The sequence below is a fragment of the Trichoplusia ni genome, chromosome 5, assembly GCF_003590095.1.
Source record: "Trichoplusia ni isolate ovarian cell line Hi5 chromosome 5, tn1, whole genome shotgun sequence".
Lineage (NCBI taxonomy): Eukaryota > Metazoa > Arthropoda > Insecta > Lepidoptera > Noctuidae > Trichoplusia > Trichoplusia ni.
The window spans coordinates 6605216-6629508 of NC_039482.1; the positions used below are offsets into that span (position 1 = coordinate 6605216).

Here is a 24293-nt window from a genome sequence, read left to right on the forward strand (position 1 = left end):
CTTTATGGACCCACATAATATGTATAGTGAGCAATATATTGATAAAGAATTGATGAAAAAATCTTTTCTTCGTTTATCGACCTAACAGGAGACGCAGGGTTATGCATTTCGTTTTCAAACTCCACGTACGACTCCCACGACTTTACGACTTTTCAATAAAAAAAATCAATTTTATAGGACTTCTTTTTGATTATTAATTACTAGTTTGTTCGCTCTCTAATAAAATTATAAAACAGTTCCATTTTAGATCCAGAAGTAATGGATACACCGAGGTTGGTGGAAGGACCAAAATTGGAAACTTATTTTCCGAATGATTTAGGTTATGTTAAGTTGCTATCAAATACATACATGTCTCCTTAAATTGGCTGAAAGAACCATGAAACTGTATGATTAATCACTTAGTGCGCAACTATCTAATAATCTAACTGACAACTAATTCAATCATTCACAAAACGTATGACTGGTCATTTTAATTGAAGCTAGAGTTGTGGATAAAACAATGACAAGCGAAAGGATCAAATGTCGGGCAGATGTCAGCGGCATGAAACAATAGTATTTTTCAGAAGAGTGATGTCAGTCTAGATAAGTCTAATTATGACTGACAGTCCTTATATCCACACAGTTAATTAATTAATTAGGCTGTGGTTATATATTATTCTTGAGTAATCTTTGTCGTCGAAAATTGTCGTTTTATATCTACACTTTAAGATCGTCCTACATGGAGGAGTAGGACGATTTGTTTTTAAATATAATTTCAAGCTTACCAGCTAACTTTATAATCTGAACAAAACGTTTTTTAGAGTAAATGGGTAAAATTGAAAAGAAAACACAAAGCCCCCAAAATACGATAAGGAAAGCTACTGAATCTATTCTTAATATCTAAATATAATAATCATATTCGTTGTTTTTTTTTAATTTAACTTTCTTAAATATGTGTAGATTTCATAAAGTGCCTAACCATAATATGTTAATAACGGTTATTTTTAAACCAATTGACTCTTAAACATTCTGCAGAATTAGAACTCTGTAAATAAGTGGTATACAAAATTGAGTAGACGCCTTTTTAGCACGAATATCTAAAACTGCATTGTAATTAGGTATTGTGCCGGCAACAACCACGGTGGTCTATTGCATCATCAAAATTAGCTCTATTACCTATCACTTAGAGGTACCAGGACACCTATCACCATGTTTTAATATAGGACTTACGATTGTGTAATGCGTCCCCCTCGACAATGTGTAATGCGTCTAAACTAAACTATTCAGAAAACTTGGATGGCAAAATCTCAAAAGCACAATGTTGGTCCACGTCCACGTTTTTAAATGTCACTCTATTCAAATTTTATCAAGATCAGTCTAACCGTTTTTATAGTTGTAAGTTGCATTGTCATCGGGTTTGAAGCTACACTGAAAATTCCAGTGTGCTAGCTTATCGGGAAGTGTCTCAAAATTTAGTTGCAAAAATCCAACCGGAGCGACAAACCGACAATCACAGAAACAAGAAAGTGAGTGTATAAAAACGTGGGAAAAATAGTCAGTTATGGCATCCACAGAAAATTACAAAAAAGACCTAAAACTAACAGTTTCCTCTTCATATTATAATAAAGTACTGCCTATATGACCACTATGACACACTCTCAGTGCATTTAAACACAATTTCGTCATAAAGCATCTTCATTTTGATTAAAGGCGCAATCTTCAGACATTGTATTAAATATTTCGCATTCAATTGCGGTTCCAGTTGTCAGTTGGGAATTAATTGATGTCTACTATATGGCTGGTGACAAATCTCAGTGGTTTCTGGCCAGTACGTATAAGCCGCAGCGGCTGGATCGCGCGGGTTGCGCGCGCGCATCTCATGTGTTCTATTTACGATATGTGTTCGTTATTTTAAATTATGATGGCGGTTTTTAGGTAAGTATTTTATTTATTGTAGGAAGTGCTTTTTTTTTAAATAGGGAAGCTACTTTTTGTGTCATAGGGGCTCGATTTGGTTTTAAATTTACTGAAATTCAATACGTGCGTACTACGAATTTCAGATAAATTTCAAATAAATTTTGCAAATAATATTTTCGAATCATATTTTATTAAAAAAATGATTCATAAATTTTGGTATAGAAAATATTGAAACTTATATATTCATAGAAATATATATCATTCATATATCAATAGAAATTTAATGTTTTTAGTACTTCTAAGACTTAGACTTTCGGGTTTTGAAGATACTGCTGTACCTTTAAACTATTGCGAAACTAACAACTGGTTTTCTGACGGGATACATACTATGACTGAGGACTATTGAGGGCAGACAAACTTGGTGCGTGTAAAATCAATCCTGATTGAGTCTAAGATGACTCAAATACCTGTATTTGAGTCATCTTAGACTGGAAAGCGACCCAGTATCTGATGAAAAGGCTAGTAAATAAGAGAGATTGCTTTCAGGAAACTGCTGAATGCTATATAACGTTTAGTGCCGTTTAAAAAATTAAAAAATGGATATTCATATCTTTGTTGCATTAATTTTGGCTGATCCTTGTCTGAATTTTATGTGTCATTGAGATAAGTATCGCATGACCATGTTCTATCGTCAAACGGTAATGACAATTTTTACGTAGATATTTAAAATATGTTCCTCAAATAGAAACGAATTTCGTAAAGGTTTTGGTTTTGCAAATGAAAACTTCTTTTAACTTCAAGAAGAAATAAAATAGCGAGAGTCGCTATATTCTATTAATTTATTCTAAAAAACATTAAAATAGAATTTTAATGTTCGGTATCACGGGCTAACTGTCATTATTATTAATGTGAATATCTCTGTATTAAAGTCAACTCTCATTGGCAACTTATAGGCTGCCCCAAATCGCTCACCCAAAGATAATTGTAATGTCCTTGAACTGAATTAAAATGTCCCTTATAATGGCTTTTATGGTTTAACTTTAAATTATTAATTTGGGGCATTGGAATGTTATAACGACATAGTTAATAGTTTTAGTAATGTTTCGCGCATTCGCTTTGGGCCTTAACAATTACTTCGGACATTTATTTAGTGATATCGTATAGAAATAATGGAATATAGAGGAGACAAATCCAAAGAAAATAATAGAATATTTATTACAGAAGACATAGATTCGTACATAGTGGGTAAATTTAAATTAAATCAAACAGACAAGCTGATATAATTACCTAACGTACGGTGATTCCTTAAGCTTGCATTGCATTAAACTATATCTTCCGTGTAACTTCAAGTTTAAGTAAATAAATCTTGAAGAAATACTAAAAGAAAAGGTCTTTAAAAGTGATTTAACTGCTAATTATGTCAGATTTGTTTCATGTCAACTTTCTGTTATGTTAAGGTATCTTTACGACTGAATAAAAAAATAGAGCAGGTTTACAATTTGGCAGTTTTTTTCATAACTGTCCAAACTTCTGCGGACGTGTACAGGTTACCACGGCAGACCTCAAGCTTTTGTGTGACGCACGAGTGATTTTTCCTAGTCTGTGTGACTGTATGCCTGTGCTGGATTAATTTCCTTTGCGAGCCAGTCTTTTAAAATAAAACAAGTGAAGTAAATGAAATATAAATTATTATATCGTCATCGGTCCTCAATAAGTCTCCGAAGTTTAAATGAAATCTGACCCTTCGAAGTAGATCAAAAACAAGTGAAGTTAATAAAAGCGTGGTAAAAAGTTACAGAATGATACGAAATAATACAAAAAAAAGTAAAACTAAATAAACCCTCGAGAGTAAAAACTTCCAGCACCCACAACTTTTATATGGCTCTACCGATTTTTATCAAACATGGCTAAGAAGTAAGAAGAACACTCATAATTCATCTTTAATACAAAACAAATGAAATTGAAATCGCTCAATCCGTTGAAAAGCTATGGTGTCACAGACAGACAGATACGTAAAGCTTATTTTTATTTTTCGACGACCTCCGTGGTCGAGTGGCGTACATACCGGTTTCAAGGTGTCGCTAGCTCTGTGGTCCCGGGTTCGATCCCCGGTCGGGTCAATGTAAATATTCAAATTTCTACATTGTCTCGGGTCTGGGTGTTTGTGGTACCTTCGTTGTATCTGAATTCCATAACACAAGTGCTTTCGCAACTTACTTTGGGTTCAGAACAATGTATGTGATGTTGTCCGCATTTATTATTATTTCCTTTATTTCATTAAAATACATATAAATTACATTTTTAAATATATATAAAAAACAACATACATTTAAAAATATAAAAAATAGTGTCCAACCGGCAACGGGTACAGGGCCCAAGCTGCCGGTGGTCAGGGCTCCAGAGAGAGGAACCTCCTCACGATGCGCGCCGTGTCCAGAAGTACCGCTTTCTGAATCAAACCCTTGACCCTGACGCCCAACGAGAGCCTCCGAAGATGTTGATCGAGGCTCTTGGCTATTAAGCCATTGGCACTTACGACTATCGGGACAATGATTGCCGAGTCCACCTCCCACAAGTCGACAACCTCGTGAGCTAAATCCAAATATTTCAATTGTTTTTCTTTTTCTGCTTTCACGAGGTTCTCGTCATGGGGGATAGTGATATCAACAATCATTGTCCGACGCTCTGATCGATCGATCACCACTATATCAGGCTTATTGGCAACAATAGTCCTGTCAGTGATGATAGATCGATCCCAGTACAGTGTGATATGACCACTTTCGAGAACTGGGTCGGGCACATACTTATAGTACGGCACCTCAGATTCCACAAGTTTGTATTTCAGAGCAAGCTGCTGATGGATAATCCTGGCCACTTGGTTATGTCTGTGCAAGTATTCACCGTTAGCAAGACGAGAACATCCCGAAACTATATGTCTCAAGGATTCACCGGGACAGTGACATGCCCGACAGATGTCAACTGTACCATCCTTAATTATATATTTTCGGTAGTTATTCGTCATGATAACTTCATCCATAATTGCACATACAAACCCTTCGGTTTCTCCAAAGAGATCTCCGAAGCGTAGCCAGGCCACGGACGCTAAGAAATCTACATCGGCCCCGTGAAGGGTCCGATAATAGCGTCCGTGTAGCTCCTTGCTTTGCCATACATCTTTGCGGTCTTTGACGCTTAGTACGATAGGTTTGTGCCAGTTCTCTTTACCTAGAGAGAGCGGAGTGAAGCCCTTATCCACTGCCACCACATCTCGGTGCATCCCCACGTCCACTCGGAGGAAATACTCCCTGAGGTTACATACCTCGCGATTATGGAGGGTCTTGGCATTTAGGAAGCCACGACCCCCACACTTTCGCGGGATATATAACCTCATTACCGATGATTTATTATTATTATTTATTATTACACTCCTCTTTTTGAGTCGGGGTTCCAAAATACCATTTAACCAAGCTAGAAACTTAATACAATGTGACTGGCTTGAATGGTTAACAATACACTAAATTTTATGATCGTGTCTACTCTCAATTGGGCAGTCGTAAAACTTGCAGTAAGCACAGCTTGCATTTCATCAATTTTGTACGTGATTTACGAGTCTTGTTAACTTTAGAATTCAATATGATTAAGATCAGAAAGAAGTACAGAATCTAGTAACCTATAAAAGAGTTATTTAAATTATCATAATTTTATGGAAAACTGTTGACTTACCCGTAGATTGAAAATTATTTTATTGTATTGGCATCCTATTTCTGAGTCAGTCCGCTGTCCGTTTGACTGTCCGTCCGTCTGACCCTCCGTACATTCGTCGTCAGGCTATGCCTCATGCACTATAATAGCCAGAGAGTTGAAGATTAATTGACAGATGCTGTATTTCTGGTACAACAAATGCTCACTTAAACTGAAGATCGAATTTTAAGTAAAAGTTACGGTTATGACAAATGAATTTGAGGGAATTTATTCGTTTTGTTTATCATTAGACTCTGTATTTGTTTCTATCTCTCTGTCATGCGTTTCTATTCGCAAAAATTTTTAACGGCTCTTAAGCAATTCTTCAGTTATATCCGGAAACGTTACAAGACAGCAAAATATGTATCATCAATTCATCACATACATATCTTCGTTATCTCAAACATTAAACCATTCAAATGGTTTGACGTCAAAGCCCCCGTTGGAGATCCCATCAAATTGGCTCGCTCAATCATTGACTGTTGAAGGTCATACAAGTGGGCCAGACAGATCAATTATTTGTTGACCCCCGTATCGAGATTTCATGCCCAAAGTAGGCCGCGGCTGATGTTTCAATTTATTTGATGCATCGGTTTTATGTTAAAATGTCAATGTTAAATCAGTTGTGGATGAAAAAATATGGAGAGTAACGGCTGAGTTTAGACAGCTCTACTTCATATGACGACATGATATCGGTAGGTATGGATTTTAATTCGCTACGATCCAGTAAAGTCATTTGGATAGTAAAACTTTATGGCACATACTAGAGGGGATTTAACCGAACGGATTTAGACGAAACGTACACAGTTAGTTTATAACCAGGATTAAAATAGGTATAGGATAGTTCGATAATTTTAGTAGCAGGCGAACTAATTGACAATATGTCAATTACTTTAAATACAAACGCTAAGAAGTACTTAAATGCTCAACTACGTACATTTTTGTTTTGCTTTTCAGGTTTACAGTTTTCTTAATCCTCATATCATCATACCCAACTAGTAATGGAGAAACAGGTGAGACACTCACATAAATGTATTGATTTTAAGTAAAAATGATATTTTTAGTAATACCGTTTTTTTTTAAAGGCCGTTGTTCAGTAATGATTCCGTTTAATTAAATAAAATATTTTCTCCTCTAAGTAATAAATCCGATTCTTGCTTATGACGTTCAAAAGACTTTTCGGTTTTGATCTATTGGATTATTGTTATTCCATTTTAATTTTCTTCTAGAAAATACTACAACAGAAATGCCCCAAGCAGACATGGTGGCTCCATGCTCTGGGCTGCGACCTGGAGACGTGGACTTCCAGACAGTGGACCTGATAGCGGTGTACCGGCTCGACCAGCCCGGTACCAAGGGGGTTACCATGGTACAGGGGTCGCAAGACCTGCAGAGAGCTTATAGGATAGGGCTGGACGTTAACTTTACTTTGCCGTTAAAGTGAGTCTGATATGGATATTATATAGTAACAGGGACATATATCTTTGTCGTCGAGTATGACGCTGAAAAGACAAAAGTTTATGTTTGAGTTATAGACTTGTTGGAACAGATTAATTATTGTTACTTAGCTGTGTTAGAAACCGCAATCCTGAAATAGACGAATTTAGTATGTATGCAGTTACAGGTGCTTCGTTGCTTGTCGAGATCCATTATGTCATGAACTCATGATAAAAAGACTTATGACAACCAATTGCACTGAAAGCCGAGTGGCACCAAACCCACAGTGCGCGACGTCTAGTTGTAGGCCATAGGTTCGATTCCCGCCTAGGATAAGTATTTGAAATGAAATGATCCACAAATGCATGTTCTGAGTTTGAGTCGTTTTTAAAGAAAAAATAACAAAACAGTAAAATAAGTACATGTCAAATAGTCGTTTAAGCATTTCAGTGGCTTTCTTACTTCCTAAGGCAGACATAATACTTAATTCCTCTGCTAAAAAATCCCACCTTACTAATCAACTCTTCTCAATTCCCAGGGACGTTTTCCCAAACGGTATACCAGGACACTTCAGCATAGTCGGCACATTCAACGCTCGCGGTCAGCGCCGACCCTGGAGTTTGGTGCGAGCTCGCGCCGACAGTCTTCTGTTCTCACTGACCTTCTTACCCGTGTCTAAGAAGATTGCGGTCTTCTATGGAGGGTCCAGAGTGCTTTTTAATAGTTGGGAGGTACAGTATGCTATGTATAAGTAGAGGAAAGTGATGTGTTGTGTGGGATGAAGCCGTTGGGTGGAGTTTTGTAAGTTGAGTCTGCTGTTTTCTGTTTCCTACGAACCTATTGTTCCGTTTACAAGTAAAATGAGTTGTTAAATCAAATGTGTGTGACTAAAAACTAAAAAAGACCGCATGACTGTAAACTTTAACCAAAAACATATTCTGTTATGAAAATCATCGACATCGGATTTCGGAATTATGATTTTGTGTCCGAAGGATTATTTATTTAAGAAACTTAGAAAGAGTTGTATGAGAAAAGGGGATGGAAATATTTTTAACCACATTATTTTAGACAACATTTACGATACCAGTAACAAATACTAATAAAAGCGTAAAAAAATAGCTTACTTCCTACTCCATACTTCCAGATATTTACTCCCGGATGGCACAAAATACACGCATCGATCTCCAACGACACTGTTCATGTGGCTGTGGATTGTGTGGAGGTGAGCTGGGGGCTTAGACAAAGTAACAATTTAAAAACGATAACGAAGTTCGATAAGTTTAAACAGTATGGGATTGACATAAGCCGCGTTAAGTCACGTGGTCAATCGTCATCGTTATCGTAAGTTGGTAGACAATGTTATAATTCATAACGAAACCATAACGAAACGAATCGATATCGCGTTTATCCCATACAAATGCGTAGACAAGCAGCACTTTCGGTGTTCGTTATTGTCTCGATCGTGATCGTCAAAAAAGATAACGAAACGAACGTTCAAACGTTGTAGTTATCGTTACAATATGGCCGAATTTCATTAAGCAGCTGATTTTAGACGTCAAGTGTTCACTGAGTTCACTCTGAAGTTTCTTTTCTCGCGAAGTTAATATATTTTAAAATGCATTCGCTACGTTTATTGTGGGCTGCACACAATGAAAACACCTGGGAGAGGCGCCAAAAGCGTACATTACACCGAAGGCAATTGGAAACAATTCAAGAAATGCCAGAATTGTTGTTCATGCAACATTTCAGGCTTAACAAAAAAACCTTTCGAAAGCTATGCAGCGACTTAAAAAGTCATACCCTATTGAAAGGTTCATCTGAGATTTCCCTGGAAACAAAGGTAAGAAATTTTAAATTCATAAAACAATTGTATTATAGGTGATGTACTACACAACAATAATATCGTGGTACTTATCACACAATACTTGATAAACCTATTACTTATGTAAATTAAAATAATGAAATCAACCTTCATGGCCTAACCTGCCTATGTATTATTATATGTTTCAGGTGCTATGTGCTCTTAGCTTTTTAGCTACAGGGTCGTACCAAAAAATTGTGGGTGTGGGCCACTATTTGACACAGCGGACAACAAGTCGCTGCATCAGAGAGGTAGTAAACGCCCTTAACCATAATTGGATGGTCAGTAGGTGGATAGTATTTCCACAAACACCTCAGGAGAGATCCATAATCAAAGAGAAGTATGTATTTATTAAATAGGTTGAATTTTTTAAAGGTTCCTGCATAACTAAAGTTCTATTTGATATTTGTTGTAAAATTATTAAATAATTTACAGGTTTCAAAGGTCACATAATTTGCCTGGTGTGATAGGGTGCATTGATTGTACCCACATTGCAATTGTGAGACCGGCTGAGGAAGAACATTTATTTTATAATAGAAAAGGATTTCATTCCTTAAATGTTCAAATGGTAAGCTGCTCAATCAATTCCAATCATAGTACAAAACTGCATGGTTAACAAAATTAATAGAAACTATTTATGTTTATGAATAAAATAATCACTATTTTTAAAGTGAATTCAACGGCAATTCAAAGTATATTATGATAATGTATATGTTTATATTTTGTAAGTATAAGCTATAAAACTTTAATGATTTAGTTTTAGTGCTTAATTCAATCCCTCCTCATATTGCAATTTGTGTCTTTGTGCAAATCAATCAATAAGTAACTAATATTTTATTTTCTTTGCAGATATGTCATTATGATTTAAAAATAACCAATGTGAACACAAAATTTGGTGGAGCTGCTCATGACTCCCACATATGGTCAGCGAGTCATGTGGGCTCATACATGGAAGGGCTGCATGAAAGTGGTGAACATGTTTGGTTACTTGGTAAGTTTAAATAGTGAGACATCTGCAATAGGTCTATATGCCAAGTTGATTGCACTATATTTTAGGGAGCATAACTTGAAAGAAATAATGGTTATTCAATTCTTTTTTATTGAAAGTTGAGTGGAATAAAAAAATATATATTATCTTTTTTTTTAGGAGATTCTGGCTATCCACAGCGCCCATGGTTAATGACGCCCATATTAAATTGTGAACCAGGGTCGCAAGAAGATACCTATACAAGACGTCATGTCCAAGCGAGGTCTCGCATTGAACGCTGCTTCGGATTACTCAAGGCTCGATGGAGGTGTATGCTTCGACACAGAGTCCTTCATTATCACCCGGAGATGGCTAGTAAAATTATAAATGCATGTTGTGTGCTGCACAACATTGCATTACATGCTAGTATACCACCTCCGAGTGATATGCCAGCCGGAAGCTTAGAAGGTAGTGAAGATGATGCTGTACACCATAGCACCTCCATCAATGATAACCAAAATGAGTTAATCCGAGGCAGGGCTATGCGAAGCCGCTTAGTTAGTAGGATGTGATTATGTTAATAAATAAAATTAAGTTGAAAATTTGTATATTTTTATTAATCCACTAGATAAACTCTATAAAATTTTAATCTTTACAACAATTACATTAATCAGCCTTTTATTTCAATTGTTGGGCTCTAGGCAAGCCTCAACTCACTAGTCTATAATCAGGTAACCAAGCTATATCTAATAGACTTATTCACTAGATAAACTCTATAAAATTTTAATCTTTACAACAATTATATTAATTAGCCTTTTATTTCAACTGTTGGGCTCTAGGCAAGCCTCAACTCACTAGTCTATAATCAGGTAATCAAGCTATATCGAATAGACTTATTCATTAAATAAACTCTATAAAATTTTAATCTTTACAACAATTATATTAATCAGCCTTTTATTTCAACTGTTGGGCTCTAGGCAAGCCTCAACTCACTAGTCTATAATCAGGTAATCAAGCTGTATAAACTAAAACTAAACTTTCTGTACTCCTGTTACACCTGTCCCTCACAGAACACAGCAGCAGCAAAGCACCTCGGTGGTGTACAGATATCACCTAGGTGATCTGCTTTGGTGCTCCAAGTATTAATTAATTAAGTAAATATTTTCAAAACTTAAAAATAAAAATAAAAAGTCTCAAAGTTACAATTTTAACATATTGCATAAACATATTCTGCATCTCATACTTGTGCAAGGCTCTTAGTATGACCCTTGCACTAGTATGCGATGCAGAATGCTAAGGCTTCAGCGATAAGCATTTAATTATTTTAGAAATAGGGACAAGACAATTGCTGAACTACGCAGTGTTCACCGGTTCTGTGTTGTCCCTACTGCGATAATAATCAAGCCAAGCCTGAGCAACTTGTACCAAGGAGCTGAAAACTTGGTTTCGCTCGTGCTCGACCTCCAACGCTCGCAAGTCGCGCTCGTGTTGCCGCCTACTCCTGGCTTCCTCCAGCTCCAGGCGTCGTACTTCAACGGCTGTAAATTCGCTTGCCGCTCTCTCAAAAGGGGTCGGTGCAAATCTACGGCGGGCGCGCAAGCGGGGGCGGTCGGGAGAAGCAGCAGACTGCGGTGACGCCGGCGACCTGCGACCCAAGCGAGGACGACGCCTGGCTGGCGGAGTAATAGCTGACGCGCGGGGAACAGTTGGTCGCCTTCGCCTCGGAGTAGAGGGCGCTGGTGAAGCTGGCGGGGATAGAGCTGCCGGGGCTGGCGGGGATAGCGCTACTGGGGCTAGCGGGGATGGCGCAATAGGCTGCCGTCCATGAGCCGAAAGTGGAGTCGGCACAAGCGGAAGGGGTGTTTGCCTTGCAGACAAATTATTTGAGGGCTGTGACGGTTGTGGAGTTTCTGCTAAAGAAAATTTGTATTATTTTGAGCAGTACAGATACCTCTTTTTTTGGTTGGTATTGTTTAGTTGAATTTGAGTCCTGTCAATATTTTAAAATAGTTCGATGTTTTTTCACTCAATAATGCGCAATTGGCTGGTTGGATTTCTAAAAAAAATTGGCAAAATGATATAGAATATAATTAGCAAAACTAAGTTCCCTAGGTTATTCAGATGACTTATAATATATAATTACTTACTTATTTAAAGGATATATATTTTAATACTTACTATCTTCAATTTCTAAATATGAGATCACAACATCTTGGGTGACAGGATCATCTTGCGCAAAATGATTAGATCGCTGAAAAATATTGGTAATCACAGATTTATTGAAAACAATACACACTTATGGAATAAATACTGAAAGTAATACTAAACAGGTTTATCAAAAAAAAAATATAGTGTATTGCATATTAATTAATTTTTGTTTCACCAAGTATATTTCAAATTTGTATATTTAAAAAACATTGGTTATTATTGAGCAGGAGCATTGAAGACGTACAATACTTACATTAAATCCTAACTCTTCTACAGAGCCTTGGCCTGACACTGCTAGCGCACCCATTATGGCCAGCACTCTCTCATCACTTGCTGACAATGCTTGATTGCATGCTGGCCCACCTCCCGTCCCTCTTGCATGATGCCTTATGGCTAAAGCTTTTTTTTTTGTTTTGGATTTCCAATCAGCCCACACCTTTTTTGAATAAAGATCACATCAATCATTAGTTTTAACTGTATATGCATTTATACATAACTGAAATAGGTTTAAGTACTTTGAAAATTTAAAAATAAATAAGCATCTTGGATAATTTGTTCTCATATGGCCATTTGACACAAAATCTAAACTTTACATATTATTACATAAAATTAAATATTCTACAAAAATCTTTAGACTGATTTCAAGCCAACTTTCATACACTGCATTAAACCCTTGAAAACATAAGATTGCTAGCTACACTCCCATAGCACCAGTGATGGAAGAATCACTGTTGCGAAGGAAGAATCTTTCAATAACTGTTCATTAGGTGTTTACTTTTTTCCACTTGTTTGTAGTCTTGCTGACACCACCACCAACAGCATTTAACATATTGGCCAGTTCAGTCCAGAGCCGGTCTAACCGTACCCGACCTTGTGGACCAGCAAGAGGCCTCGCCAGGTCACCATGACTAACGTAAACAAACAAAGATTCAATATAAGTATTTCATTTAAAAGAGCGCGTTACTGTTTACACCACTACACATCAACGATTAAAACTTGTATTTACTTACGTTTCCATATATTCAAGCATCGTTGTCATTTGCTCGGGACTTGCTCGCACTCTTGATTCCATATTTAATCGCTAAAAATTAAATAATTTACACACTCATCGTTTGAACATCAGTGAATAAAAAAATAAGTATTTTAAATATAATTAAGTTGTGCAGACGATCTATAAGTAATAACACTCCTCACTTCACTTACCACCGTCAGAATACTGTTTTTGTTTGAAAACTTTTCTATGAAAGCAATGCTACACTTAGTTTATACTAATTTTAAAACAAACAAAAAATTCGCGGATTTAAACAATTTGAACTGACAGCTGCAGTGACAGCTAAATTTTCGATACCATAAACAATATTTTGGTTTTTAACGAATGATCGGTTCGTCACAACGATCACGACAACGGAGTTACATTGGCTAGGAAATGTTTGTCGTTATCTCACAGACGATGTCGAAATTCGGTATCGTTTCGCTACAAAGCGATGTTACTTTGTCTAAGCCCCCTGAATAGTAACGAAAACAATTGACAATACTCTATCACTGCAAGTTCGATCGGGTTCGATCCCTGCCCTGGCCAATATTTGCTTCAAAGGTCTATAAAGAGGCAATTATCTATAGTGTTTTAAAATGTCTTGAAATCTGTATAATAACAAGGAGGAACAAGGAATTTTACAGGAGTTTTTCTACGGCTCTATAAAATTATTAAGGATTCTTTTTTGTTTTTAAAACGACTCCCTCTTCAATTCAAATCCTTATGCCGCAGGGGTTTCAAATTAATGGTGTTTCTGAAACCACTTCTTTTATTTTCATTTTGCAGCTAATGCCAGAGAAGATCGACGTCCGGGACTACACGAATGCTAGTTCAATAACTATTGTGTCTAACGACGATGGTACGGCTGCACCTGTAAGTATAAATACACGTTTTTCATATTAGATTATTCTTGATTATTTTCACATTATTATATTATTATATTCTTATACCCACAAAGTAATACTGTCATCGTGCCATTGCCAGTGTCCATTGATCAGTCGTCGCCAGACCGTCAGTCAAGGCGGTTGTGAAGTTTTAATGACTTGTGTGAATATTATAGTTACCTCTCTTCGCGAGAAAGGTATGCTTACATATGCTATGTACCAATGTTCTAATGTTTTATCCGTCTCTCACCGCGTCCTAAAGACTCTTGTCTTCAGAGAGTTCTGAAATGGACCAACAAATTCCACAGTACAAGTTGCTTAAATGTGTAAGCCTTAATGTTTTTGTAAACACTTTTCAGATAGACCTTCAATGGTTGTCGCTAAGCTGCGACCGCTATAACCTGACTAGAGATAGCTGCGAAGAAATTGTGAGTAGGTTTTTTTTATTTTTTTATTTTATGAAGACATTTTAGTAATTAAAATCGAAAAATGTAGAACTATTTAACTTAAATTCAGTGTGTCTTTACATCGAGTAATCAACAGTCGTTATAAAATCCGTTACCCATACAGAAACTTTCGTCTTTAAACAAGCGTCATTTTAAAGGCTTTAAAAAAGAGGAAGCTCTCAATTCCACAGGATTTTTTTTACTACTTAAATTACAGCACGTAATTTTCATTTCATTTTTCAGTTCTTCATTTTCAAAATAATAAATTAGTGACTTGTCTTGTGAACAGGTAGATGGTAATTATTTATTATTTTTTTCTTAATTTAAACTTACTCATTTACTTTTTTAGGATAAGCCGCAGCTCCTCGTAGCAACATCACCACCGACTGTAAGTTTTCTCTTAGTTGATCTCGAATTCGGATTATGATCTTTTAAATCATAGTTCAGCTCTTACGGGTTGGGCACACCATGATCCTTATTATACTATATGTAACCTATTATGTGTAAAAACGATAGGGATAAACCATAAAATGAATTAATTTTAAAAAGAATGCTGCTACTATCGTTTAAAATCACATCAAAATTTTTGCGATTGCATGGCCTGTGCCTTACAGGGACAGGCCATGCTCTCTTAAAATTCTGCAAGAATTAGAATTAAAATTAAACAAGTTGAAGTTTGAAATGTTTACCGAACAGTTTTAAAATAATTTGACTAATTATAACTGTTTGTTTTTAGTATGATGTCGACCCGTCTGCTATAGCCGAGCCGTTCGTATTATCCTGTAATAACACCTGCCCGCCAGTGAGTAGCTTTTGGAATTGTTTTAAGATTTTCATTTGATTATTGTATCATTTAATAATAATGATTGTATCATAAATTTTTGCGAGGGACAACTCGAAAAGTTTAGTATACAGTATTCGTGCTAATCAGCCAAGATAATTGAACTAGGTTGGATTAAAACAAAGCCTTATACGAAAGGTACCTGAAGAATTAAGATGAATTATTAAGTGAGAGGTTTTTGCCCAATGGTGGGCTAAATAGTACGTTACTGAATAATGTTATTAAAATCGTGGTTCCCGTATTTATTATAATTAATTTGTTACGTAGTCAGAGGCAATTTTGTCATTTGTATAATTTTATTTGAAAGGTTTTTCATACTCGCATTTATTGTGACGCTGAGGATTAATTGAGTAATTAACTCAATTAAACAACTGTCTTGTAATTAAATGTGAAAATAACAGAGATTTTTTTTGGATCTTATACAAATGTAGTGAAAAATTATATATCTAAGAAATGTTTTGGTTTGCATTAAAAATTACAATCGCCTTTTACAGGGTCCAGTTGGACCTCCAGGCATCAAAGGAGAGCCGGGACCGAGAGGATTTACTGGTATCCCGGTAAGTAAATGACTAGAGTACTTAATAAGAAATCCATAAGAAAATCGCTCAAAATGAATACAGTGTTCGGCTGAATCTAGTTAGACTTGACGTCGAAACCAAGATAAAATGGGAGTGGGATGACTATGAGAAGGCCTTAAAAAAATGTCTCAAAATTAAAAAAAAATCATACGTTTTTACTTCAAGGCTGATTTTCCCGGAACTTTAAAAACCTTATAGAAATGTCTCTAGTTGCGCGGTTCCAAAGTGTCATTAGTATGGAGAAGAAACGGCAAGAAACTCCATAATTGATTATATTAAAAATAATTATTTTATACGTTCATACGAACTTGGATCTATTGTTTTCCAGGGGATACGAGGTACGAAAGGTGACCCAGGTTTCTTAGGAGCGCCTGGAGTACCGGGGATCAAGGGTGACCGGGGCGATCCCGGGGCGCCCGGTCTGCCGGGGTATGTCGTCAATGTAAGTTGTTATCATGCTCCTTTTTGGATATTATATAGGATTTATTTGTCAGTATTTCCACAATCTTCATACGATGTCATCTAGTCTCGCAGTAAAAAAGCTTGTATTATGTATTCTTGATAACTGATAAACAGACTTGTTTATTTTTAAATATACATTTCATATAATAGATAAATTACACCTTAGACATAACCAGACATTACCAAATGATTGTGCTCATCACTCAAACATAGGTCCTGAGTGGTAGGTCCTCCAATGAGTGGCCTGTTGGTCTAGTAAGTGGCCCTGGGTGGGAATCGAACCCACGGCCTCCAGCATAGCAGTATTAACGGCCTTGGCCAGTCATTGGAGGACAGTACGATATTGATATAAATGGGTGTAGTGGTAAGAGATGATAGAATTTTAGGATGTTATTTTAGAATTGTAGAGAAACTGAAGCCATTGAAATGTTTTCAGACGACAGGGACAGGATATGTTGGACCGCCGGGAGAACCAGGACGACGCGGCTCCAAAGGTGAAAAGGGAGATGTCGGCCAAAAAGGTGAGGATTCTCATCTTTTGAGTAGAATCTTCGTAGGTAAACGAGGGGCTCGTGGCTAAGCTATAACCGCATAAGTGAATTGTTCACAGGTTAAGCTACACTTGATGTATTTGGTCCGTAGATGGGTGACCATCTTTGTCATAACGAGTTCCTCCGTGTTACGGAAGGCCCGTGAAATTGCGGGTCCCGGCAGATATTCCTACATCGTTGGTAGTTATTATAAGTAGTCGAAAGTCTGACAACCAGTCTGGGTTTAGGAGGTCAGAGAGGCAGTCGCTCCTTGTAAAACACTGGTACTTAGCTGAATCCGGTTAGACTGGAAGCCGACCCCAATATAGTTGGGAAAAGGCAAGGCCGCCTAGACTATTGCTCATTGTTGCGGTTCCAGAAAGCAATGTTTTGATTCCACTTTTCCTTTTATTGGATAATAACCTTTCATTATACTTTATAGGAGAACCGGGTGAAGCAGGTCTGGTTGGATTAGCTGGTGTACCGGGCACACATGGGAAAGATGTAAGTCAACTATTATTGTAAGGAAAAAATGTGTATTATTACCAAAATTCTGTAGTTCCGCTTTCAGTTTCAAGATATTTGCAGTGAAGAGTTTGGATACTGAAACGGAACGAAGGATTTGGTAGGGCTTAGGACAGCCTCAAATACATAGCCTCGTATCCGTAGGAAATTAGCAATTCATAAGAACATAACAAGCGAAATTAAAATTAATTTGTAACTTTATTATTGTGAGAAATTTTTACTATTCAGGGTTCACCAGGACCACCAGGGCCCGTGGGCCCGCGAGGGGAGCGCGGTGAGCAGGGCCCGCCCGGACCTGCCAGTAACTTCAACTCCTCACTCGTATTAGGTAATTATTGTCTGTTATATATTAATGATTATATTTCACTTCACTTCATTATTGAAGTGATCTTTGTGTACCGGGGTCACAGTACCTTATGTGATTAAATTAATATTGTGTTTTGTAGGTGCAAAAGGAGAAAAAGGTGCACCGGGCAGAGCAGGCAGAGATGGGGAGACTGGTCCCAGGGGACTGCCAGGACTAAATGGAGCTCCGGTAACGTAAATATTTATAAAGCACAAGTTTATGAACAACATTTTTGATAAAACTTCACTTTAATGCTAGATTCGGAATTCTGATTAACATAATAAATAGCGTTCATGGATATGTAACACAATAACAGTCATTAAATCACCAAACAGTTTTCGGAAAGACGAAAACCTTTTTGGAAAATTCATGCAAACAAATCGACACTATTATTGAAAAAGTTGTTTATACGTGTATTACATGTAACGGGCAAAACAATTTTGATATTCAAATTTTTGGGACACTGATTGTGGTGATGGCATTTATTGTATTGATTGATGAAGAAATAAATTAGGGTGTATGTATCATTGTTAACTGGTTTTAGGGTCAACCGGGTTCCCAGGGACCAATTGGTTTGACAGGTGCGGCGGGGACCAGCGGTCCGCCCGGGCCACAGGGGCCCGCAGGAGAGAGGGGTCCTGAAGGATTACAGGTTATTGTTACAAGATATAATTGAAGTAGCTATTTTGTTTACATCTATGTTTATAAATGGACTAAATATATGGCTTGTGTGAAAAACCCTGTCCGACATTTGAAAGAGAAAAAAGTGACTTCTAAGACGTTGCCAAGAAAATTCGAATAAAATCCAGGTCTTGTAACACCAACACCAACCAACTGTAACAACAACATATATTTCTTTAGCACAGCATTAACGACAAATATTTCCCAGATTTTGGAAAATTTCATTAAACTTACAAAAAAAAAACTTAATTTTAGATGGTGAACCGTTTTAATGATCCATTTGTTTTCACTGCTATAGGTGTAGATACAATACATATTGGAAAATTATTTAAATGTTTCTTACAAATTATCACAAATACTTAATAATTTTACGTTACGACGACTAATACGGACAAGTTTGATGCAAACTGTATTAAAAGAGAAGAGTAATATCTTCATGCCGCTGACTGTCAATTATTTATTTCTAGGGTCCGGAAGGGCCACCAGGGCCTCGTGGGGCTCCAGGTCCCCCAGGAACTGCAGCCACTGCTGGGGCGCAAATCTCAATACCAGGACCACCTGGACCTAAGGGTCCGAGCGGAGAAGTGAGTGTTTATTGGAATGAAATGAAATGAAATGAAATGAATTCTTGCGAAATCTTTTAATGAATTGTTCTAATGCGATATAACTTAGTCGAAGAAGCTTAGTACCACGTCTTAAATAATATTATTGCTGGTGTTTAAGAGAGATGCCACTCTACGCCGTGTATTGCGCTGTCATACTTACACAACCGTAATGTTATTACTAACCATAATGGTATATCCTCAGGTCCTATGAAGGACAAAATAGTTTCTCTTTTCTTACCCAGTTAGCATTCTGAATTTGTATTTAAAGTAAAAGATACTTATTTCGAACTATTTTTTATCTCCATAAAATCTTGTCTAATATTTTCAGAAAGGCGAACGCGGTTTCCCAGGCTTCCCCGGCAAAGATGGTGTGAATGGGGTCCCTGGAGCCCCTGGACCAGCGGGTCCACCAGGACTTCCGGCACCCCCTGCTAGGGTTTACGAGGTAATGTTGTTCATTGTTTAAAGTAGGCTGGAGTCAAAGGGTTCTTCCTCAAGTTGTATCTGTGTAATAAATTTGACTTAGGGACCATTTTTCAATCATCAGTTATGTTCTATCTGAGGAATAAATATGGCCGTTTGACATATTTTCTATACAAAAGCTGTCAAAACTTCAAACATATTCGTCAGATAAAAGTTATTTGGCAATTGAAAAATTGGCCCTTAATTAGATAAATTAATAATTTTTTAGTCAATTGCGTTAACCTTAAAATTAATTACTTAATTATCGATATTTCAGCAGCAGGCACCGTCAATATCTGAATCTGAAATAAGAAACATATGTGAAGACGTGGTGAAAGGTAAAATTTGAATTGTTTAACGTTCATCCACAATTTCAAATCATCAGCCTTGTATAACCCATCCAAAATACTTGTAATTTACAAATCGTTCTTGTTTCCTCCTCAGAACGGTTTAGAGAGCTGACTGCAAATCTGATACTGCCCACACAGACTGTAGCTGGAAAACGAGGGCATCCAGGCAGACCAGGACCGCCTGGACCGCCAGGTATGATGATGATTCATTCATTTACCAATTAATGTCCATAAAAAAAGTTTTTATATTTCCTCCGAGATAGATTTTATACCTCCGGTCTTGATCTGCATGAACTACTGGACTTATTGTGAAAGTTTTATGTGAGTTACTTTGTTATTGAAAGAAAATATCATGCCTGTTAAGAATTCCAGGTCCAACTGTGCTGATAGTTAAACACCACAAGCAAAAAGGTTTTGTGAAAAATTCGTATACTTGAAACAGTTGGTGATCTTTCAAGAAAAGAGAAATCTTTTAGTTGTGTTTTTAATTTTAAATACCTTCTTAGCATTGAAAAGTTTCTTAAGAGTTTTAATATTTAATTCATAATTTTGTATATCAAACAAAATCCCATAAAATTCTAGGGGTCCAAGGATATGCTGGCGAGCCAGGTCCTCGTGGATATCCTGGTGAGGCAGGAGAGTCTGGCAAGCCGGGTAGCCCCGGTGTCCCTGGAGAGAAGGGGGACAAAGGCGACCGGGGACCAGAAGGCGTCGGACTGCCAGGACCAGAGGGACCCAGAGGAATAGCAGGTAATGTATTGTCAGGAAAATGTATAGTCCCTTTGTTATTGCGTTTTGAAATAAACTTCCGTCAAATCCCCTGTTGGCTAGTTGATGTCCCAGATTGTTAAACCGAAAGTCTTGGGGTTCAATTCACACCCAGGAGTAACATTTTTATGGTGACTATGAATGGGCGTTATTTATAAAATACTTGTCAAAAATATGCGTGCAACTTTTTATTTTTGTCGGTGACCCCTTTTTGACATAGTGTGTTCAGCTGTTGATTGTAACACAGTGTACAGTAATTATATATTTGTATTTTCAGGTCCACTTGGCCCTCCTGGCCATCCAGGAAGAATGGGAGAAAGAGGAGATCCGGGAAGAGAAGGTTAGTTGCTTGAATTTTCAGTACATATTGCAAGGGCAACTAGCAACTAGTTATTAGAGCCGACTTATATATCATATCAACGATTTTGTATGTACGGACTTACTACTTTTGGAATAAGAAGTTTATTAGACCACTCGGCCAAGGCGACTTTTTTTAGCGTTGCCTATTGCCTACCTGAATCAATACAGTTACACATTTGCATCGTTTTGTCGAGCATTTTAAAACGATCTACAGCTACGTTGCAAAATCCGCGGCGGTGAGGGTCTTTAATGGGATATTTTTTACATTACACTAAAGTATTTAATTGCAATATTTCTTTATTCTAGGACCAATTGGACCTCGAGGATACCCGGGCCCGCGCGGCACCTGCGAGTGCCCTGTGTCGTACTACGGGTACTCTCCACAAGGCCTCATGAAGGGACCCTGACCGTAGCTGCTAATGTACTTAATAAAACCTTTAATTGTTTGCATGTGTTTATTTCAGTGTTCTAGGATCATGTCTTAAAGTACCTGTTAGGTACCGTTCTGAGAGAGACGCATTGCGCCGTGCAGTGTGCTTTCTCTCTCGCTCTCTCGCTTTTATAGTTGTAGAGTTATATTATCTCCCAACGGTCTGACTTTAACACAGTAGCCAGCACAGCTTCAGTGAAATCTGCTAAGTAGAGCTAGATTTTTGCGCTTACTTCACAAACGGTTGAGTGAGCGACGGATGTGTTAGCTAGGTTTAAACCATAGCCAAGATATGTTTTTTCTGTTATGGCGTCAGTATTTTTTATTTTATTTTATTTAGTCAGTGTCAGTATGCTATAGATAGGGGAAAACTTTTGGTAATTTAGTACCCAGTAGAGTAATAAAAAAGAATTTAATAAATAAAACATAATTTATTAGAAATATTCCAAATTATTACCGTCTCTACATACAAGAAATTATTTCCATACTTTATTTTATAAAAACAATGTAGGGTGGCTCTAGTTCCCACAGATTCATTCTCAGTCAAGGCAGCCATCTTGTTTGGTGACGAAGCAACATGGCGTCAGTTGTTGGCCGGTTCTATTTCGCGAACTGAGTCTATTTCCGCTTTGCAGAAGAAGCACTGCTTGCTGTTTAGAAGGTGTTGCATTATACAGGCTCTGAAAGAATGAAATTGTCGATAAAATTTGTTCCAGAACTCGGCTAAGAATGTTATCTCGCTTCAATCACTGCAAATATCTTACACCTAAAAACGTCTCCTAAAAATTGCTAGCTAGTTCCTCAGAAAACAAAGAAGGGTGGTTTTTGTTTGAATATATGCAAAATGATATCTGTACCTTTTTCTCGTAACGGAAATCATCCAAGTCACCTTCCATTTGGATTGAGCGAGAGTATTTTACTGACTAAAACCCACACATGTTCCTGTACTGCTGTACTGCCCTTCGTGTACCGTAGCCTCGGTAACCCTTTCGTACAACCCTGCAGTCTATTATACCTGCAAGAATGATGACCACAAGGCACAAAGGCGGTGTCGGCGGGCCTCGCGTAGCAGATCGTGCACAGCAGGTCTGACTGCGCGCCGCTGGAGCCCGGGGACTTGGTCTTGACGAGCGTGTCGCGAGCCACCCGCAGCCGGTCGGCCACCACCTCGAGAGCCTTTAGTTCTTCCATAGTTACGTCATCTGGATCTGAGGTGAATAAAATATTGTATTAGGTTGACGTTGGGGATATAGGATGGCGCTACACTGCACATACTATATTACATATTATATTAACAGTTCTGCCTTAATCCTTCTTGCCTTCCTCCTTATATCTTCGTTCAGGTTCAATTTTTTAAGCTTATATTTAAACTAGCAATTAGCTAGGTAATCTTAAGAATTTTATAGAATTGCTTCCAAATACCTGATCATAATAAAGTTTAATATACGATAGTTCGCTGACTCTACAATATTAAAGCAGTCAAGAACTGGGAATTTAAGGCAGAATGTAGCCATAAAAATTAAAGTAGCCATTCACAATTCGTCGATCTATATAAAACTACAACTCACATCTTACTGTACAAAAACCCGTAAAAAATAAAATCAACTAACATTTATAGAAAGAAAAAACTTTATGATCTTTCGTCTTCCCAAGCATGAGGTCGAGTCCGTCCATTCTGAACAGCGGCTCCGTGACAAGCGCCTTTGTCACTCGTTCCAAATGCTGCAACAGAAAACGTAATGTCAAAATGAAAACAAAATGGCTGACCATTTCTGTCAAGGGATAACAACTACTACCTCTTAAAGTGGGAGAGTTGCAGTGGTGAAAGCGTGACAGTGTACTATATTTTGTATCGTGGCATCTCTCTTCCACAACAGCAGTTTTTAAGGTAATGGATACCTCTGCGAGTATTCTTAATGACTTTTTAATTGCCCGCTGCAAGTTGTTTTTTGTTAAGTTAGTTGAGAATATTTATGTAGCAAACTGAGGTCGGTGGTTTAATTAGATGTTTTGGAAAATTAAGTTACCTGCAAATGTGCCTATATTACTTACGGATACAATTTTACACATAGTTATTATTTAACCTGTAAAGTTTAACTTGGATTTACATACAAACTTACGTAAATAACTAACTTTTAATAAAGAAAACTCAATTTTATAAAGATAATCTAGCTGTCCCAACAAAAGTGGTTTTGACGTACAAATGTAATATAGTTCGAGGAAATAAAAATGAATGCACACACAAAATTTCATGTGAATCGATTGAGCCGTTTCGGAGTTCAAATATGTACTCCGTGACACAAAAATTTTATATTAAAGATAAAATAAACTTATTTCTATTATAACTGAAAATTATTTTAACGAACCGATTTCAACTTCTAAATACATGCTTTTCAATTAAATATGACAAACTTTTCTCCAAAATATTACTAACTTCAGCCGTCAGCTTGGGATCCAGCATCCTGATGAGGCAGCCAGCCACTGGTGCCAGAGCGACATAGTAGTGCACCCGGTCAGTGTCTGGCAAGCCTCTGGCGACGAGGCGAGCGAAACTGGCACCGCCTCCGCCTCTGATGCAGACGCGAGATACCACGGCCATTAGGATCTGGAAATTATGAATAAATTAAGTATACAGTATGTATATATACAGAAATACAGACTGAAGAGGTGGAAATTATGTCTAAAAATAAACTGAAAATAAATAGTAAAAAAATCCGTTCTAATTATTAACACACGTTTGATACTGATATACCTAATTATGTTAAAGCAGGATTAGGGCTGATCTAATAAACCAGGATATGGCAACCTCTCCATATACATTTTTAAGTGATGTGAACCTTTTTAAAATTTGAATGTCCCTGTATATGGCAGAGGGTTTCAAA

General features: G+C 37.2%; 4 protein-coding genes across 13 annotated transcripts in view; 2 read left to right on the top strand and 2 right to left on the bottom strand.

Annotated features, from left to right (window-relative positions):
* The first annotated feature begins 1719 nt into the window (after positions 1-1719).
* On the top strand, positions 1720-21427 carry LOC113494238 (collagen alpha-1(IX) chain-like). The gene is made up of 23 exons (XM_026872486.1): positions 1720-1914; positions 6595-6650; positions 6867-7077; positions 7613-7805; positions 8219-8296; positions 13930-14016; positions 14387-14455; positions 14823-14861; positions 15210-15275; positions 15809-15871; positions 16221-16334; positions 16791-16875; positions 17327-17388; positions 17638-17737; positions 17856-17944; positions 18300-18407; positions 18904-19020; positions 19370-19486; positions 19781-19841; positions 19948-20046; positions 20436-20603; positions 20899-20961; positions 21288-21427. The coding sequence occupies exons 1-23, from the start codon at positions 1898-1900 to the stop codon at positions 21386-21388; spliced, it is 2163 nt and encodes a 720-aa protein (XP_026728287.1). The 5' UTR covers positions 1720-1897; the 3' UTR covers positions 21389-21427.
* On the top strand, positions 8314-10510 carry LOC113494239 (putative nuclease HARBI1). Its single transcript, XM_026872487.1, has 5 exons — positions 8314-8914; positions 9085-9275; positions 9371-9503; positions 9785-9926; positions 10083-10510. Exons 1-5 carry the CDS (start codon positions 8690-8692, stop codon positions 10472-10474), a joined length of 1083 nt encoding a protein of 360 aa, XP_026728288.1. The 5' UTR covers positions 8314-8689; the 3' UTR covers positions 10475-10510.
* LOC113494240 (myb-related transcription factor, partner of profilin-like) lies at positions 10564-13413 on the bottom strand. Of its 3 annotated transcripts, none has more exons than XM_026872490.1 (6): positions 13314-13413; positions 13121-13191; positions 12886-13018; positions 12364-12546; positions 12081-12153; positions 10564-11812 (listed from the first exon to the last, which is right to left on the bottom strand). In XM_026872490.1, the coding sequence occupies exons 2-6, from the start codon at positions 13180-13182 to the stop codon at positions 11256-11258; spliced, it is 1008 nt and encodes a 335-aa protein (XP_026728291.1). In that variant the 5' UTR covers positions 13183-13191; positions 13314-13413; the 3' UTR covers positions 10564-11255. The 3 variants fall into 3 exon arrangements, with proteins under 3 accessions (XP_026728291.1, XP_026728289.1, XP_026728290.1); XM_026872488.1 differs by having other exon boundaries at positions 10565-11815; XM_026872489.1 differs by lacking the exon at positions 13314-13413 and having other exon boundaries at positions 10565-11815; positions 13121-13219.
* A 395-nt stretch (positions 21428-21822) lies between the features above and the next one.
* LOC113494241 (E3 ubiquitin-protein ligase RNF123-like) overlaps positions 21823-24293 on the bottom strand; it is a 37043-nt gene continuing 34572 nt past the window's right edge. For 6 of the 8 annotated variants that reach the window (XM_026872498.1, XM_026872494.1, XM_026872493.1 and 3 more), the window contains 4 exons: positions 23846-24016; positions 23022-23133; positions 22427-22619; positions 21823-22091 (listed from right to left, as the gene is read on the bottom strand). In XM_026872498.1, the coding sequence (XP_026728299.1) occupies positions 21995-22091; positions 22427-22619; positions 23022-23133; positions 23846-24016 (573 nt within the window). In that variant the 3' untranslated portion in view covers positions 21823-21994. The remainder of the gene's footprint in view (positions 22092-22426; positions 22620-23021; positions 23134-23845; positions 24017-24293) is intronic. The other 2 variants (XM_026872495.1, XM_026872499.1) reach the window with 2 other exon arrangements.